Source organism: Rissa tridactyla, chromosome 6 (assembly GCF_028500815.1).
Source record: "Rissa tridactyla isolate bRisTri1 chromosome 6, bRisTri1.patW.cur.20221130, whole genome shotgun sequence".
Taxonomy (NCBI): Eukaryota; Metazoa; Chordata; class Aves; order Charadriiformes; family Laridae; genus Rissa; species Rissa tridactyla.
Window position 1 is genome coordinate 5,159,500 of NC_071471.1, and position 12,470 is coordinate 5,171,969.

Genomic DNA, 12,470 nt, shown 5'->3' on the forward strand with positions numbered 1-12,470 from the left:
ATCCTGACTCCTTTGAACGCAATGGAAACTTTGGTAGCGTACGACCCATGTAACTGAGTGACACTTTGCTGAACTCATCTTTTGCTCTGCTGTTAAAGCACGAAGACCGGCCTCCCTAGATCTTCACGCATTTTAAGCTAAAACAGTTTATTAGCAAGGCATTACAACTTTAATTCTGACTACAACGATAACACTGACCTATGTCAGTACTGAGGAAAAGTATTTGCGTTTTCTAACATGTAACAGCAGCCACATTACAGGCTATCTAATCCAAATTGGGAGGGGAAAAAGTGGAATAGCAGGAATAGCTTTGTCTATTGACAACTCTCTCTCCCTGAGTCTGCAGGTCAGAAAAACCCCCCAAACTCAGACCTAAACTGAAAGAGCAGCTGGGTAGGACTGGGACAGTGACACATTAATATTTGATTACTGATGATCTGAAAGCTCCCTTCCAACCTAGACGATTCTATGATTAAGCAGAATAACCTTCTCTTCATCAAAGTAGGTCAGAATACAACACACCTAATTCAAATGAAGAAACACAAGCAACTCATGTGTGTTTCATCTAAAGCTCACCTAATGAGGCGAGAGAAGGTTTTTAAAGTATATAAGAGAAGAGACAGCCAAACCAGACAATGGCAACAGTACTGCATCTATTCTAAGCAAGATACGGTAAAATAAAAAACCCCAAACCATCCTCTAACACTTTTCTCCAGTCCCTTTGGTGACCCTAGAGAGAAGCAGGGAACCCGCAGGAGGCAGGTGGGTGTCCCGGGGCTCAGGGAGCAGCACTGCACCCAGGGTCCCAGGCAGCCCCCGAGCACCAGGCTGGCCCTGCAGCACCTCAGCCCTCGGGACCCCCCAGCCACAGCCACGAAGAGAGGAGATGCCGTTCCTTTTGCTCCAATGTACCACCTCACCTAACCCTGGGGCTGTAAAACATGCCGCTTCTGCTGTTGTTCTACAGCAATAATTTCTTTTTCACAGAATGGCGGGGGTTGGAAGGGCCCTCTGGAGATCATCTCATCCAACCCCCTGCCAGAGCAGGGTCACCCAGAGCAGGTGGCACAGGAACGCGTCCAGGCGGGGTTGGAATGTCTCCAGAGACGGAGACCCCACCACCTCTCTGGGCAGCCTGTGCCAGGGCTCTGCCACCCTCACAGGAAAGAAGTTCCTCCTCATGTTTAGGTGGAACTTCCTATGGTCAAGTTTGTGCCCGTTACCTCTTGTCCTGTCCCCAGGCACCACTGAAAAGAGCCTGGCCCCATCCTCCTGACACCCACCCTTTCAGTATTGATAAGCATTGATAAGATCCCCCCTCAGTTGTCTTTTTTCCAGACCAAAAAGACCCAAATGCCTCAGCCTTTCCTCATAAGAGAGGTGTTCCATCCCCTCATCATCTTGGTAGCCCTTTGCTGTACCCTCTCCAGCAGCTCCCTGTCCCTCTTGAACTGGGGAGCCCAGAACTGGACACAGCGCTCCAGGTCTGGCCACACCAAGGCAGAGTAGAGGGGAAGGATGACCTCCCTTGACCTGCTTGCCTATACAAGTGATGCCACCTACACTCCTGGCTGCATTTTGGATGCTATAAACTATGCCTCTGCCCTGTAAGAAGAGGAGGAACTAGTTGAGATACCATTGAGCACCTGACCTGCTCCAAGATCTGAACCGTCCCAGAGAAAGACAACCTGTTCCCCACCGTGTGGGAGCGCAGAGGGGCTGCAGGAGCCCTTCCTCCCCTTAGTGGGAGAGGGCAGCACGGCTGGGGGACATCTGGGACACAGCCGGACACGCTGACCCGGCCACCTCCACCGCTCCCCACATCCCCGATGCCACTTTTGCTTCTATATCTCCGCGGCTGCAGCCCTTGCCCCACGGCTTTCCAGGACCTGCGCATCACCTCTGCCTCGCGACGGATTGCCACGGCTCACTCCCACGCTGCCCTTCCCTAGGAAGGGACCCAACTTCTCCAGGCAGCCTGCCATTTTAGGGTGTTTTTCTAACTTTATCATGGGCTAGATTTCTTGTTCTCCACTCATGCAAAGCCCCCTCTGCTTTGCAGCCACAATTTAATTTCCTTCTGATGGCTGATTTTCCCATGTTTGTATTTTATTCCGTGCCCCGTAGCTAATGAATGTTGCTCTAGCTGCGATCTGGCAGAGCACACGCCGCCTGGCAAGCATCCCCCTCCCCCCTGATGTATTTATTTCTTGATTTCCCCGGGACACAGTGCGGCATTGTAACAGCCGGTGCTTTCGCTTAGGTGGAGTTTACACAACCAAGCGCGAGGGTACAGGGCATCGCAAGTGAATTCTCTTTTGTACCTGGGTGCCATAGCTCTGGTAGCTAATCGCACCCTACGGCGGAGGCACAACTCGCAGTGGCACATGAAAAAGCGAGCAGAACAGCTTGCCGAGCTCGCCGTCGCAGGTAGATGAGGCTCCTGCATCTCCTGACTTTTTCCTCGACAAGCCTCAGCAGCAAGCTTTAATTCAGCAACTCAAAATTGCGTTTCTGTCTCATATCAGAGGAAAAAAAAAAAATTCAGAGAAGCTACACCTGTGGCATTAACTATCTCACAACCAGACAACTACATTTCAGTCAGGGGTCACGCCAAACCACTGGAGAGGTATCGAGTTCATCTGTGCAGATTAATGGAGAATAATCTTTCATCTTTGCTGGCTCGCCAGCCACTGGGGGCTCGGCTTTCAGGATTGTTACTGACAAGACCAGCAAATTAAAATCAACAGACTGAGGGAATCAGGATGCCTTCCTTTTTCCCCATTGGTACATGAGTTCACCTAAACCAAACGACTTTCGCCCTGTGAAAAGCGGACATCATAACAATTCCTTCTGAAGAGAAACCTCTAGGTATATACTCCGCATTAAAGGGCTTAAAGGACAAGAGCATTTAAGAATTGCCCTACATATATTCAAAATTATGACTAGGCTCCATGTGAAGAAAACTACAAAATTAACATCCAAAGTATTTGCACTGTATTAATGGTCTATTGTTGGTGTTCCTTCTGACAAGACCTTCTGTTGCTTCCCTTCCCTTTGCAGGCTGGAATCATTCCCGTTTCCACCACTTCACTGCTCGGTGCTGTCACGTTCCCGTGGCTCCAAGTTACTGGAAGCCTTGCAAGAGATCACAACTGCACAGTCAAGGTGTCAGAGAAGATATAATGGCATCATTCTGGCCCATCCTTTTGGAGAAACGTCCTTTTAATCTCCTTTTCCCTGACCTTACACTCCACTTTTTTTCCTTCTTCACTGACGAGCTTCCCTCTTCCGTCATGCAGAGAGCGACAGGACGCAATTCCGAAATTCTTGTTTGGTTTTAGTTCAGTTCATAGAATCATAGGGTCGGAAGGGACCTCTGGAGATCATCTCGTCCAACCCCCTGCCACAGCAGGGTCACCCAGAGCAGGTGGCACAGCAACGCGTCCAGGCGGGTTTGGAATGTCTCCAGAGACGGAGACTCCACCACCTCTCTGGGCAGCCTGTGCCAGGGCTCTGCCACCCTCACAGCAAAGAAGTTCCTCCTCATGTTTAGGTGGGACTTCCTATGCTCAAGTTTGTGCCCGTTACCTCTTGTCCTGTCCCCAGGCACCACTGAGAAGAGCCTGGCCCCATCCTCCTGACACCCACCCTTTCAGTATTTATAAGTGTTGATAAGGACCCCCTCAGTTGTCTTTTTTGCAGACTGAAGAGACCCAAATCCCTCAGCCTTTCCTCGTAAGAGAGGTGTTCCAGTCCCCTCAGCATCTCGGTAGCCCTTTGCTGCACCCTCTCCAGCAGTTCCCTGTCCCTCTGGAACCGGGGAGCCCAGAACTGGATGCAGCGCTCCAGGTGGGTTTCTCATCACGTAGACCCCGCTCGCTGTGATACTGCATACAACAAATGCTTGCACAGCCAGCGGTTCCAAACATCCAACACGCAGCAGACTGATCTGGCAACGCGTTAACAGTGAAATGCAGGAAAACGATTCATAACAGAATATTCCCTTTCGGATATTTAGTTTTAGACGAGTAAAACCCTCAAGAGACATTTCTCGGACTGTACAGCTAAACACCCCGTCACACTCTTCATTTCCTGACTCATCACCTGTTTTCTTTACGTGTTGCCCCAGCCTCTTCTGTCACCCCAAACGTATTTTTTCCTTCAAATACGATATCCACTGAGTCAGGCTTTCTGCAGAAAAGCTTGCACAATGGAAGGGAGGACTCAGACAGGACCCGGCAAATCTGGCCTTTGGCGCACTCCCCAACAGCACGCTGCGTGAGATCTTTGGGACAAAGAAACTTATTTCCTTTTGTGTCTGGAAGGGCATTAATTGCCACTATGTAAAGGACAATACATCATCTGTAGGACAGATGACACCTCTTCTCCCTTGAGGTAGGAACAGTGCGCTCATTCTGCACTCAGCGTCCAGAAGAAGGAGATCACCAACGCAACTCTAAGATACACCACGAGTAACTCAATAATAAGTAATGTTAATTGACAAATAAACTATACCAAACGAGTGATAAAAAGTTAGATTTCAAGACTACAGAAGCAGAACATTGTCTCTGTATAAAATACACTGAAAAGTTTTTCCCCCACTGCCCCTTTCACCTTTCCAACTCTTTACCTAATGCCATCAGGATTTCATTTGCCTGCTTCGACTTTCTCCTGTGTTTAATTATTTTTCTTTACTCAGCAAATCCTTGGAAAGGCCGAGTGTCGTTTATTTATGTATTTATTTCAACTACTTACCTCATCCCACTCCAGAAGGTAGCTGGTGATTTTTGAACCATTATCAACGGGTGCCTACGGACAAAAACAAACAAAAGGTGATGTGGGGGAATAGAGGAAACTAATTCCCCCCCCAGGCCAATGACTACAGTTGGAAGTGAAACCAAAGCTGGGGTTTGCACATAGCTTGGCAACCTCTTAACAAATACCGAGAAGAAGCTGGACGTAATGAAACACACACATTTCAAAAGTCAAGTCAGTGCACGGGGAGGGATTTGTCAGAGTACAGCAAGTTCAAGTCCCTTACTGAAAAATGACTGTCTCCGCTTTCAATTATTTTCAGCGGTTACGCTCACTGTCAGTAAAGCGTATTTTTCACGGCTTTCTCGCCCGATCCAAGCGTTAACCTACCTTCCATTGTAAGGTTAAGGAGCTTTTGGTCCTGTGCGAGGGTTTGGGTGGGAAGGGACACTCTGGTGCTGAGCTGTGAGTGGTGAAGCTTACTGGCTCCGAGCAGGATCCCTTGACTGAGTTGTACATTGCATATACCCTGGAAACAACATCCAAATGGGATATACATTTGCTGACGGTTCAAGATGAGACAGCACTGCCTCAGCCACAGTATCGGCATCCCCGATGCCATCCACCAATGACAGATTTCTCACAGACCAGTGGCTACCATTATTCTACTTCACTTGATAACAAGTACGCAAAAAAAATTCACAGCAGAAAGGGAATATCACAATGCTTTGTGCAAACGCTCCCACAGACCACTAGTTATCGTCTTTTCCTTCCACCATTTCCTTGCCTATTGCCGGACTTTCACGCACCGTGCTAAAATCCTCTTTGCAATACAACAGAAAACATGAACTCCTGAGAAAAAGGTATAGAATTTAATGCCCGCTTTACACTTGATTCACGTGTACCATGTTGAGTGGTGGCAACTGCTGGTCTCCTTCCATGGGTACAAGCTTCGCCTCCATACCTCAGGTGTCAACGTAGTGGACCTCCACGAATTAGACCCAACACAGCTCAGGAACATTGCTCTGATAAAACTAAAAATCTTCAAAGCAAATTTGATTTCAGGGAAATCCTCCATCTAGCAAGCCAGAGGGGGATATACAATGCCAAATCATGTGGGAAAGCAAATACAATACCGCTGAGCACTTCCTCACGGAGTGCTTTTCTCTGAAAAATTAATGATGTTATTTTTTCCTTTCACGTTTTCCACGCAGCAAAAGAAAAGTGCAAATTGGAAGTTTTCTACTCAAAAAAAACCCCCCTGTTCAAACCATGACCAGACGATGACCTCGGAGCTGGCTGTAGCTATTGTGCACTTGAATGCAGAGTTTAAGAAAGGGCAATTTCTAATTTTGTTTTCAGCAGATAAGAGTAATTTACATACAATGACCACCTACGTAGAATCAAACCTTTCGGGGGAGGTTCACCAGAACTGCTATAGCACTGCTTCGCCCATCACCTGTTATAGCAGTCAGGAGTGAAAAGAAATGCAATTAATTAATTGAGACTGCGTCTAGCAAACGGTTTGTCCGTGTGCTGGGAATTAGCGTGGCCAAGCACCAAAGACACCACCATCGGGGAATACAACCATGTGAAAATGAGCTTAACGAGCATCTTCTGCACGTCCCCGAAACACCGAGCACAGGCATCTCTGAAGGTACCAAAACACCAAATATTGAAGAAATGCAGGGGGTAGGTTTGGAGGGACCCAGGTTGCTGTGGGCAAGGCAGGAGCAAGCGCCAGCAGCTTCTCGGTGCGGAGACGAAGCCCTGAGGGATGTTGCCAAGGTGAAGGAGACCCAAGGCGATCTGCCGACTAACTGCTGGCCCCAGAAATTTCTTTACCTAACAGATTTATTTCCTCACAGGCGTTAATACATAACGCAGTTTCAGTGAAGAAAAAAAAAAAATTGTTGTGGAAAGCAAAGAGCTGGCCTTTTCAGCGTCGGTTCCCTGCACTACAAATGCACATTGCTGCTTTTTAAGACCGACTTTTATATTTGGCAGTCACTTCTTTTTCAACAGAAGCTATTGCTAAGCGCTCACAGACAATTTCTAATTTGGCAGACCCGCAGGAAGGCGGAGGGAGCTGGAGGTAGGGAGAAAGAAGTCGTCCAGGACACGGGGCAAATACCTGCAACGCCCCTGAAAATGGCACAAGATCTCAACGCCCCGCTGCTGTTTGAAGCTGGCTTTAGAAGCAACGCTCCATTGCGTTCAGCAGGAAGCTCAGCAGGTGTTTTACAGCCTTCTCCTCCTCCCTCCCATCCATTTGCCACGAGGGCTGGGACTGCTGCCCAACCTGGGAGACCACATCTGTGACTTAGAATCATAGAATGTGTTGGGTTGGAAGGGACCTTTAAAGGCCATCTAGTCCCACCCCCCTGCAGTAGCAGGGACATCTTCAACTAGATCAGGTTGCTCAGAGCCTCATCCAGCCTGGCCTTGAATGTCTCCAGGGATGGGGCCTCCACCGCCTCTCTGGGCAACCTGGGCCAGGGGCTCACCACCCTCAGTGTAAAGAACTTCTTCCTGATGTCTAACCTAAACCTGCCCTGCTCTGGTTTAAACCATTGCCCCTCGTCCTATCCCTACATGCCCTTGCAAACAGCCCCTCCCCAGCTTTCCTGTAGCCCCCTTCAGGGACTGGAAGGCCACTATAAGGTCTCCCCGGAGCCTTCTCTTCTCCAGGCTGAACCCCCCCAGCTCTCTCAGCCTGTCCTCACAGCAGAGGGGCTCCAGCCCTCCCAGCATCTTCGTGGCCCTCCTTATTTACAAGAAGTTACTTCTGCTGTTGTACTTCTATTTGAAAAGTTCCTTTTAGGGCTCCAGTAGAAAGTATCCTTTAAAAAAAAAACCGCCACCGTCTATAGCATTAGAGCAAAGCCAGACACATTTTGGTGCTGGGTCATTTTTAAAGCTCAAAAGCAAAGCGTTTGTTCTCTCAAGTTTAACAAACAGTAGCAGCCTTGATGTGAAAAAGCACGCCAAACCTAGCCCTCGTCTGGAAAAACAGAAGGAAACAATAGACAGGAGTGAAAGGATTTATTTTTTTCTAAAAAGGATATTGAGCGTAAGTGAACAGGATGTGAATTTGCAGCCTCGGTTCATAAGCAAAGTCTTTAAAAAAAATGCAATGCGAGCAGATAACACCCACAGATGGGGTTTAAAACATCAGGGAGCAGAACGGAGAACGTGTTAATAGTTAATAAACACGTAAAACATGTTTTTAGAATCAAAAAGAAATACGCTCTGAAAATACCCAGACAGGCCAGTGTGAATTCATAATTTTTTTTAAATAAATGCTGATATTACTATGGTCAGATGGACCTGTAATCAGCAGGTTTACGACACGCAGAAGGAGCATTTATGAAGAAAGAGTGCTGGAGAACTTTCAGCGCAACCACACCTGTGCTACAATAACTGAAGAAAGTTGCTTGAGCCAAATTTTTAAGAAGCTTGAGGTATCCTGCTTTTATACACAAGCACTTTCAGGCCTATTTTTTTCATACATATTTTTTTATATAGATATATAAAAAAATATATATTAAAAATATATATATATAAAAGAATAGATATGTAGGTGTCTTTTTTCCTCTTACTATAGCGCTGGCAACAAGACAGAAAACATATTGTTCAAAAAGCACTCTCATAACTTAAAGTCCATGATAAAAATCTCTCGGGAAATATTTAGAAGCCACTGAAAAAACACCTACAGAGGTGACCATGACATTTTTGAGCTATAACATACAGTTAGATAAAAAACTTTCACATTTACTCTCATATAATTGAAGGGTTTCTATTTAAGCGAGGTTCATAGCCACACTTAACTCACCTGACGTGATAATCTGTTGCTGGCCTAAGGTCTTTCAGGTTATATTCTAATTCTTCTCCGCTGCAGGAAAAAAAAAAGCCCCAAACCAACAAATGAGTGAATTATGAAAAGCAATATGACACTTAGCACTGCTAGCGACTTTCCAGTGACTAGCGACGCCCTCATGTTACGATTTGAAAGAAGAAAAAAAACCAAACCATCCCACCACAGAAAACCAGTAGGAAACAACACACCAACAACTTGTCAACGTACTTCATGTTTCTTGAAAACTTCATAAAGCTCCGTATACATAACAGAAAAGTAGTTATCATCCCAATTTATATGGTAATTAGCTACACAGCTTTATTTCAATGCTATCCTTACATTTTGTTGATATTTGCATAAAACTCAAAAGTGTTTTTCAACCCTCCCAGAGCTGAAAGGAGAAGAATTGATACGTTACATCTGTACTTTCTGCATGTTCCCTATTTCAAAATACTTTATAAAAACTGAGCATCATTGAACTGAGTGTCACTTTCAGAGGAAAAATTGCAGTTTCTTGCACAAACGTTTCGCTTATTTGCTTTCTCGTCCAGAACCGCGTTCTCTGTGAGGACCACGACAAGGAGACGTTAAATTAATGCCCGAACAGCTGGACCCGGATCTCTTTCAATACCAAGAGAAGTAAAAGCACAGTATTTCAGACATTTTTAGGAAAAAACCAACATATAATCTATTCATTTCAAATGGAGCCAACAGAGTTAGGGCTATTCTTTTTCCTTCTGGTTTGTTTGCTGGTAAATGAACATTAGGCTCAGTCACGTGTTGCCAGTTCGGTGAAGATTAAGGTACGGGTCAGTGCTTATTAAGTAATAGCCACCTCATGTAAGTGCTTAGCTTACTCATGATTCTATCAAAATACGGGAAACAAGAAAATTCTCAGTTTAGCATAAAGAAATATTTCATATCTAGCTGGACAAATACAGGGAGACAGCTCAAAATCAAGAGAACAAAATCAAGCAGAAAGCGCACGCCTGCTGGGCTGCCAGAAATCCACTAAAAACCTTTTTTTTTTTTTTTTTTTCCTTAATAGTCCAATGCTCTGCAAATTCAGCTTTTTTCCCCTCTGAAATGAGCGCACCTCCTTGCAAAGACAAAGTATTCGACGTAATTGCAGGCTCGGTTTCGCCTGTAGTAATCAGGATCCGCGCTGCTCGTGCCGGAGCGTACCACACGAAGCTAATGGCCGTACTCGGGCCAGCGGCAGGAGGCAGATTCCTACTCGCCGCTTTAAAACAGATGCACAGCATTTCACAACCGGGAGAAAATGTGCAGCCATCACCCCAGCAAGCACAACAAGTACTAGGAAAGCGTTCTTCCCCTTTTAAGAGCTCCGCGGCACGCGTTAACCTACAGAGATGCTCGGGCTGGCTCACAAACAGCTAGTGTAAATACCAGGAAAAAAAAAAAAACAAACTTTAAAAAAAATAAATAATTAACCAGGCAGCATTCCCTGCTTAATACGCTCTTTTTATATTAGCCAAGACAGTTCACGCGGACCTGCCTTTAGCATAGCAGGAGGAATACCCTAATTCACAGGACGTTTTGAGAAAGGAGACAGTTTGATCTCAAGAGGTAATTCCATAAATGCTGTACCACCTGGAGTCTATTTAATGAGATTTGGGAAGGATTAGCTATTGCACAACAGCCGAGGTCACATCGCAAAATTTTCTATCCTCAACGTCATTAGCAGGGAAAAAGAAAGGCACAGGACCATATGTACTTGATCACAGACTGAGCTCAGAGGATCTCTGGAAGGAGAGATAGAGAAATCCCTCAGAATTTTTACTGAAGACTGCTGAGGGCCAAGAATTCGGGTTTTTCTGGGGAGGCTATAGAGCCTACCGATTGGCATGCTCCCTCCTCTGCTCCTCTAAGACACTAGGAAGCAGTAAAGGCCTCAAATTTTTGCTCGTTAGCTCAAAAAGCAAGCTTTACTGCTCTTCATTCTGCGAGTCCGCACAAACACAGCCCATTAGGAAGGCAGCCATCCTGCCTGCGTGGTATACTCCAGAGGTTTCGACATTTAGCCTAAGAGGGAAAAGTAACCTTTTCATCTGCAATGGGAGAGACGGCATCGTAAGCAGGATATGCCCCGTGCAGGTGGGAAGGGATGGCAGTTGGGGACCTGGTGACATGCACTCGACAAGGTCCCCACAGGCTCCTCCAGCCAGGGGGGGCTGATGGGGCAGCGAGGCAGCAATTACAGGGCATCCAAAGGAGCCTTTTTTTTCTGCCACTGCCAGACGTGCCAAAACACACCCTGAAGAACTCGGAGAATTCATTCCTAACAAAACCACAAGTGTAAAAATGACGCTGTGATTACCTGTAAATTATCTTGTATTTTCCATCCCTCCCTTTATCCGATAAGGCAACCTCGTAGGTACAGGTGTAAGGCAAACCGTTGTTGTGTCTGTCTGCATTTAGAAGGCCGGTGGGAGGTGACCAGGAAAGTAAAACTGTTCTTGCTTGAATATTCGTAACCTATAAAAGAAACAGCAGTTACTCTGAATTCCGAGAAAAACACTGTTCTCCAAGCATTTGCCTGTTGCTTGCATCTTCGCAATCGGTTTCTTGTAAAAAGGAAATTTCAGAGCTAGAGGTGAAAAGGGTCAGAAACGGTCATCGACAACAGAAACCAAAATACAGATTTATGGCATGAGCTAATCCCTAACAGATGCGGAACACGGAGAGGTGTCCCCCGGCAGCGAGCTGGCTCGTCACTGTCTGAGCATCCACCAAAGGACGCCTCGCACCATTCTGCAGGTACCTGCTGCCGTGGCCATTGCCAGAAGGCAAGTAGAAGTGGAACAAAGACACTATTCTATACATTGTTTTGTAAATAATTATTTTTCTAAAGCTTTTGTTAGGCAGGTTCTCCAATAAAAACTCTGACGGCTTTTTCAGTCATCCCGTTCCTTCTTGTAATTTGAAACTGCAATAATTCAACTGCAAGTAAGTAAAAAAAACCCCCAAAAACCCAAACCAATTCAGTCTGCAAGGTTGCGCTGACACAATAGCATAAGGGGGGAAAAAAAAAAAAAATCACAACAGAAGTCCCACTTGCCAATTAAAAATTACATTGCAAATCAATGACTTCGTGCCTGCATGTGTGATCTGTAGTCACCCCGGGGTGCGACGCCTCCACGGCAAAGGGGCGAGGATTCTCTTTTCATAAAACACAGAAAAAATACCTCAAACCCCTGCATCAAAACAATTTTCTCATCCCACCAGTGCAGCCGTACTCTTCTGGAACCACAGGTCCACGCAACCCTAGACTGCCCGCGCTTACAGAACCAGCAGCACCTTTCTCACCTGCCTCTGGCAGGGTACCGGCGGCAGCATCCATCACCGGCACGTACCCAACAGCAGCTTCCCCGAGAACAAGCCAAGAGAGAAGAAAAAAAAAAAAAAATCCCCCCAAATCAGTGTCTCAAAAGAAAAAGAAATAAAACAACCTAATATTTGCACTGGCTATTCTTGGAAAAACAGCACAGCGTTTTTATGCACGCCTTCCGAAAAAAGCCCAGGGAAGCCTCAAAGCCTCCACAGACACAAACTCTTTTCATAAAGGAATCGTCGTTTTTCTTTCTTAACAGTAGCAAAAAGGTAAAGAATATTTCTGTTTTAGCTAGCCCCATGAGGAGGAATCAAAGCATGAGGTGTTATAGTCTTTCTTCATTTCTCCTACGCATCACGTTTCACCGGTTCTATCATTTTACCAGATTTTTTCCAACAGACGGAGCGAAAGGTTGTTATTTCAGAAGGTGTAAGATGAATGATGCAGGTGCTCAGTTACACATTTCCTACGCTTTTCTTGAGACAATTGAAACACCTT

General features: G+C 46.0%; 1 protein-coding gene across 1 annotated transcript in view; it reads right to left on the reverse strand.

Moving 5' to 3' along the window:
- The window catches only part of FNDC3B (fibronectin type III domain containing 3B), a 213,803-nt gene that overhangs the window by 63,363 nt on the left and 137,970 nt on the right, over nt 1–12,470 (reverse strand). Inside the window, exons 8-11 of the mRNA XM_054204807.1 lie at nt 10,959–11,116; nt 8,594–8,653; nt 5,149–5,287; nt 4,759–4,812 (exon numbers count right to left, since the gene is read on the reverse strand). Of these exons, the coding sequence (XP_054060782.1) occupies nt 4,759–4,812; nt 5,149–5,287; nt 8,594–8,653; nt 10,959–11,116 (411 nt within the window). The remainder of the gene's footprint in view (nt 1–4,758; nt 4,813–5,148; nt 5,288–8,593; nt 8,654–10,958; nt 11,117–12,470) is intronic.